Genomic DNA, 7,378 nt, shown 5'->3' with positions numbered 1-7,378 from the left:
TGTCATTAAAGCACTCCCACCCAATCACATTGTGACACATGTCCATAAACCACTTAAAAAGCATAAAATGGGCAGAAAAATTAAAGAAACCAATTTGTTTCTTCTCTTTCCCATTTCCAGCCGTGACTCTCTCATATTCCCTCTCCCTAACCCATTCCTCCATGAAAGCTTAAGGCAAGCTTGAGACAACCCACCAAATCACCTCTAAACCCTAACTTCTCTTTATGAGAAATTGTCCCTACCACTAGAGCAAGCCTTGGACAACAATTTGAAGAGGAAAAAGAAAGGTTTTGGCAGGCTTGGGAGTAGCTCCAACATGGTTAGTGACCAATCTCCTTCCATTCTTATTTAATTCATGTTTATTAACATGAGATAAATGGAAATTATAAGAAAAACAAAATAAAACTTATGTATATTCACCCCTACAATTTTGGCAGCTTAAGGGTGGTGAGGGTTTGATGAATTTACTTAAAGTAAAGTGTTTATGAGCTGCCCATAGCATGAGATGAGTGCTTGAACATGTAAGAGTAAGTGAAATGCAAGTGTGATGCATGAATGAACCTTGAAAATGTGGACATTTAAACAACATTAGGGTTTGCTCATGTAATGGTATTTTAACATTATAATGGTCAATTAGTGACCATTTGAATGTGTGTGAGGAGGAATTGAAGTGAGTAAGGATGTTGGAGTTGAACTTAAGCATGCTGCCCTTGGTGACCTGTAAGACTGGTTGTGAGTCTAGTAGGTTTGGGCAATGGAGTTGTATAGGTTCAATTGGTGCAAGGCCAATTGGACATGAAACTAGACACATAATGCCACAACTTTGGTGAAGAAACCATACCCAGAAAACCAAACCAAGTTGACCTAAAATTACCCTAATCTGGGTGACTTGCATTCTGCCTGGGCAAAATGACCAAATAAACAATGTTTATTCATTTAGTCATAACTCAGTATAGAAAGGTCCAATTGACCTAAAATTTTACCAGTAGATAGCTGAGACATAGACCTACAACTTTCATGAAGAAACCAAACCCAAATTTTGATCATAACATGTTCAAAAACTGACCTGCAGTCAGTGTACAAAACCTGCAGACTGGTTACGCCTGGAAAAACTGAAAATTGTAATCCGGCCAGTTATGGTGTTTAGGCCATAACTTGAGCTACAAAACTCCAAATGGAGTGATTCGAAGAAAGAAATATAACTAGACACAATAAGAAACAACTTTCATGAAGACAATTTTGCCAAATTCCTACTGTACAAATGACCAATGGAACAGTAAACTTAGTGCTTGAAATCTGAAAATTGTGAATAACTAACACTAAGCTTTGAAAATGGAATTGGCAACCAATGCCAACAACTTTGGAATGCAAAATGTGGTATGTTGGTGATATTTGAGCCAATATACCTATTATCTATGAAAAAGTTAACATTTTAGTTAACTAATGAAATGAATAGTAACCTTACATATAAAGTACAAATATTCAAGAAATGACTTTGTAATATGCCCTAGTAGGCCTAATGAGATTGGTTTGGATAGGTTGGCATGCCAATAAGGTTCTGATAGCAGTACTGCGTATGATGTATGGCTCCATGCCATTCTGTGATGATAGCCTATGGCTATACTGATTATGATGTTATACTTGGCTTTATGCCTTATTGCTTTTATGGCTTATTAGCCATTCTATTTGCACACCGGGAGACACATTGTGACTGATGGTGTGACGGCCCGAGGTACCTGGTACCCAGTGCTAGTTTACCCATTTATCCAGTCCGGTCAATTTGTATAGGTTACTTTAGCATGGAAAAATATAACTGTAATTGAACTGATTATTAAAGAAAATAAGAAAATGAAATATCAAGATAAAGATCAAGAGTGATTACAATAAAATATAAAGAAGCTCAAAATCATCAAGAAAACAATTAACAAAATGCATGAAGAAGTTAATATCATAAAATGTAATTAGCCTTCGACTAAACAATAGGTTAGTAAATATTCATTTCTTATGAACACAATAACTAGGAAATTTTTACTTTTATTTGCATATTATATTTTCTTGTATTATTGGCACCACTAAGCTTTATGCTTAGCGCGTCGTTTTTATAATGTGTAGGTACTGAAGATTTGGACAGAGAGCCCAGTAGACCACAGACTGGGTAAGGCCGTTCACAGTTCTGCTTAGTGTCTGTGTCACCTCACAGGCTACAGTGCATTGGTAGGACACTAGGTCCGATTTTGTATTTTGTAATTTTTGTAAGTTTTGTAATTAAACTCTTATCTTATCGTGTATATTTGAAACAAATGTAATATAATTTTGTATTAATGTAAGTATTTGTAACTTGTGATTAAAAATAACATATGAGAATTTATTTATGATTTGAGCATGATGATGATGTGAAATGAATGAATGACAAATGGAGGAATTGTTAAGAAATTGTTGTAAATTGATGCGATACAAATGGAGTTTGAGAATGATTGGAAATTATTGGAAGTGTTTTTCACAGGTTCCGAAGAACTGTTTTCTTCATTTTTAGCCGGCACTCTGCCGGATTTTCTGAAAAATTTTCGGAACCTTAAATTAATTCATAATTTCAATAAATAAATTAAATGGCATAAATTTCACCTTGTGGCTAATAAATGAATAAATAAATAAATTAAGAAAGAGTAAATTGTAATGAAATAAAATATGGTGCTCCGGCACATTGTGTTATATATCTTGCTCGGTTACATTGTAGACGGGTAAGGGGTGTCACAGCGATAATCGAGTGAATGGGAGATTTTGAGTAAAAGGGAACACTTAAATGATTTTAGGCTGCTAATTAAAAGAGTTTACAACAAACACGCAATTGAGACTATGAAACGTTATAGCTATTTTCTTTTTCAGGCATACTAATAATGAAATATGGAATTCAACATCTAAAGCCCACTTAATTGCATCTGACAAATGAAACAGTGGATATCATATCACAATAAGTGTCTTATTACCCTGAGATAATAGTCATAAATAATCAATATTTGGGATAAGGGGCATCTAATATTAGATAAATAAATATGCCTCCATATAAGTGACATGTGTACGTATGTAAAGGAGTCACACTTATGCTATCAAGGAGATTGGTGGACATGATGTGGAGATGTACATGTCCCTGGAAGGAGTCAGATATCTCCAAGGTACAAACATATGAGCTCTGAGATAAATAAGGCCCCATCTTTGAAGAATCTGGATTCTTCTTAAGCTTGATAAAATAGAAACCTACCTATTAACACTCCTATCTTTGTCTCAATGTCATCCACAACCCTGAATCAAAGAAGATGCTGGGCCAACCTTCAAATCGAAGCAGTCGTATAGTTCATATAATGAAAACTTTAAATGGTTGATGGCCTCATTAGATGGACTCACCGTGACAAACATCAACTAACATTACAGCTAATGTCATCAAAATAATGTAACTAAGATGTTGGGAAACCATATGGATGCTAGAATTGACATTTATCATTGTGTTGACTACACTATAATCCGCTTACTGATGCAAGGATTAGAGATTCAAAGCTACGTAGGCTTAGTTCCCAGTAATATTCAACTTGTTTAAACTCGAGAGCCTTTCATTTAGAAGACTGACGTGTTTACTCGCTTGGGCAAACTAGTCAGATGAGGAGTTTACTATGCTAGCCCGACTAGTTATTGCGTATCTTTGTTGGTCCACTCATACCAGGGTCATTATTACAAAAGACAGTCAAATAAGACCCCTCAAGCAAATTCCTATGATTAAGACAACCTAGTTACAATGACTTTACATGTGTCAAATGAACATTAATTGGCACATTAATTTTATAAATAAATATCCCTCCATGGTAAAAACACAAAATTCTCAAGCTTATTCCATGACCCCATGCAAATCAACCCCTTATCACCCTTAGAAAGTAGCTATAACTGCTCGATAAGAAGTATGAATCCTGAAGATACCATCGATATTACCCAAATTCACCTCAGCCATGTGACAGCATCCTAGACACAATCTAAATCTTCAGTTATCATATATATTTATTTCAATAGTAAAATGAATTATAAAATATACTCTTATCAGTCATTTTACATATCAAACAACAACAACTATCTATAGTTTATCAAATGCTTAATATAAATTAGCTACAATCAACTATCAGTTATCAGTTATCAGCTACATCTAATAGCTAAACGAAACAGGCTTAAAGTAAGTTACAAATCATCTCAAATCAGATAGTTTTATATTAAACCAGGGAATTGCCCGCTCTGATTCATGTGACTATTAATAATTTTAATATATAAATAATTTTAATTTTTATATTCTTTTAATTTTAATATATAAAAATAATAATGCCTTATATTATTTTTATTAATTGGTTCATATTTTATTTTTATTACTTTTTATCTCTCAAACTTTTTAATAAAAACTTTATTTAAAAAAACTTTTTAAGAAAGATTTCATAATAGAAATAATAAAAATTTATATGTACATATAGATATAAGTAATAAGTATAAATATATTAATAGATATTGATATATTGTAACGTACCTCATAATAATGGCCGCTTATTATAGTATTAGAGGATAACTATTAAATAATTTATAATTTATATATACATAATTAAAAAAAATAACTTAATAATTTAAATAATTAAACAACTAATTAATAAAAATAGAGAAAATTTATTAAAATTAAATAAATTATATTTTATAAATAATTTATCACTTAACATAATTTCATAATTCTATATGATAAGATCAGAAAAACTTGCACACACATACACACACACACACACATATATATATATATATATATATATATATATATATATATATATATATATAAACATTTAATAAAAACATTATTATTTTTATTTTTTATTAAAAAGTAATATAATAATTTGTAAATAACAAATTTAATCACAAAAAGTTTGAGTTTTGATAATTGGTTGTTAAAAAAACTAATTGAAATCATAAAAATTAAATAATAATAATAATAATAATACTAATAATAAAAAATAAAAGAGAATCAAATTTAGTATAACAAATAATAATTATTAAAATAATTTAAAAAAAAAAATACTATGTGCAATATATAAAAAATGTCACAAGACAATATCATTAAAAATAATACAACATTTGAGAATACTTACATTATAAATAGATTTATGAGGCGATTAAAAAATTGTAACCTTTATAATTCAAAAATGGATTTTACTTGTCTTCTGAAAAAAAAAAAAGAAAAAAATTACTTGAGAGAAGCAAATTATAGAATCTCCCATGTTTTGAAATAAATTATGTGCCCACGTCGCGCTAAAACATAGCAAGTAAGCAACTGTCCAGTTCTGAATTCTCCTTAACTATGACGTTCATCATCGTCACTCTGCATCACCGGTTTCCACTCTGCTCGATTGCATCACACACGAAGCAACCACGAAATTTCGGTTCTCAAATTTCTTCATTATAAATTCATAATCTTCTTGTTAATCACCCACACGGAGTGCAAAAGATTCTGGAACACAGAGAATACACTGGCCCTCACATAATTCTTCTTCGACGGCAGTATAGTTTCGTTTTTCCAGGGAAAACGTTTGTCTTTCTTGGGAAAATCTTCGTTTCTTTTTGTTCATTTTAAAGAGTTGATTTTTGGTTACAGCATGGGGAAAGGTGGCCAGAACATTGGCAAGCTAGAAACCAACAGTCCTCGAAACAGCCCACGCTTCTTCACCAATCCGAATATCTTCCCTGCATGGTCCAAGGACGTTTACGAATGCGAGAACCATTTCCAGGTGACCCAAAAATCCGGCGTCCTATCTGCAGACGTCGAGAGGCGACGCAAGATTCATGGCTTCAACGAACTGGACAAGCACGATGGACCCTCCATTTGGAAATTGATCCTTGAGCAATTCGAGGACACTTTAGTACGTATCCTCCTTGCTGCCGCCGTCATTTCCTTCGTTCTCGCCTGGTACGACGGCGAGACAGATGATGGGAAGAAAGAACTCAATGCCTTCGTGGAACCTTTCGTGATTTTCCTTATCCTGATCGTTAATGCAATCGTTGGAGTGTGGCAGGAAAATAATGCTGAGAAAGCACTGGAAGCATTGAAAGAAATCCAGTCTGAGCACGCGACGGTTATCCGCGACGGAAAGAAAATCACTAATCTGTCAGCCAAGGAGCTTGTTCCTGGCGATATTGTCGAACTTAAAGTCGGCGACAAGGTCCCTGCCGACATGCGAGTTCTGGAGTTGATAAGTTCGACACTGAGAGTAGAGCAAGGCTCACTCACCGGAGAGAGCGAAGCAGTGAATAAAACGACCAAGGCCGTTGCGGAGGACTCAGATATTCAAGGGAAGAAGTGTATGGTTTTTGCAGGGACAACGGTGGTGAACGGGAGTTGCGTTTGCTTGGTTACACAAACGGGTATGGAAACCGAGATTGGAAGAGTGCACACTCAGATTCACGTAGCATCCCAGATGGAGGAAGAAACTCCATTGAAGAAGAAGCTCAATGAGTTTGGAGAAATGCTCACGAAGATTATCGGACTGATATGCGTATTGGTCTGGTTAATCAATGTCAAGTACTTCTTTACCGTGGAATATTACGAAAGTGGTTGGCCTAGGAATTTCAAGTTTTCGTTCGAGAAGTGCACTTATTACTTCGAGATCGCAGTGGCATTGGCTGTAGCTGCTATACCTGAAGGCTTGCCTGCGGTGATTACTACGTGTTTGGCACTTGGCACTCGAAAAATGGCACAGAAGAATGCATTTGTCAGGAAGTTGCCAAGCGTGGAGACTCTGGGGTGCACCACAGTGATATGCTCAGATAAAACTGGTACATTGACTACTAATCAGATGGCTGTGGCGAAGCTTGTTGCAATGGGGCAGGCAGCGGAGGAATTGAGAAGCTTTAAGGTTGATGGGACTAGTTACAGCCCTTATGATGGGGAAATACATGACTGGCCAAGCGAAGAAATGGATGCTAATCTCCAAATTATTGCAAAGATTGCTGCTGTGTGTAATGATGCGAGTGTTGCAGAGTCGGAGCATAGATTTGTGGCCAGTGGAATGCCAACTGAGGCAGCTTTAAAGGTGAGAAATTGTATTTTAGTTTTTTGTTTGGGAGTAGAAATTTACCCCGTTGACTAATTAAAGAAATGCTCTTTTCAGGTTCTTGTTGAGAAAATGGGCTTTCCAGAGGGATTACTTCCTGACGGATCGTCATGTGGCGATGTTGATCTTCTATGTACGTCAAAATCTTTATTTTTGGTTTTCTTCATCACTATTCAAATGTGTGGACTGTCTGGGATATTGCGTGTTCTGATTTAATTATGATATGTTGCTTAAGGTTGTTGCCAAAGGTGGAATGAATACGA

At 34.7% G+C, this 7,378-nt stretch overlaps 1 protein-coding gene across 1 annotated transcript; it reads left to right on the top strand.

The window, feature by feature from the left end:
* Nucleotides 1–5,511: 5,511 nt before the first annotated feature.
* LOC131178399 (calcium-transporting ATPase 1, endoplasmic reticulum-type-like) lies at nucleotides 5,512–7,373 on the top strand (the record flags this gene model as incomplete). The annotated part of the gene is made up of 3 exons (XM_058143358.1): nucleotides 5,512–7,094; nucleotides 7,173–7,248; nucleotides 7,351–7,373. Coding segments are annotated over exons 1-3 (1,533 nt in total), but the record flags the coding sequence as incomplete, so codon positions are not given.
* Between the last annotated feature and the right edge of the window lie 5 nt (nucleotides 7,374–7,378).

The sequence above is a fragment of the Hevea brasiliensis genome, chromosome 3 (genome assembly GCF_030052815.1).
Source record: "Hevea brasiliensis isolate MT/VB/25A 57/8 chromosome 3, ASM3005281v1, whole genome shotgun sequence".
Taxonomy (NCBI): Eukaryota; Viridiplantae; Streptophyta; class Magnoliopsida; order Malpighiales; family Euphorbiaceae; genus Hevea; species Hevea brasiliensis.
This window is presented reverse-complemented; position numbering and strand designations above follow the sequence as displayed.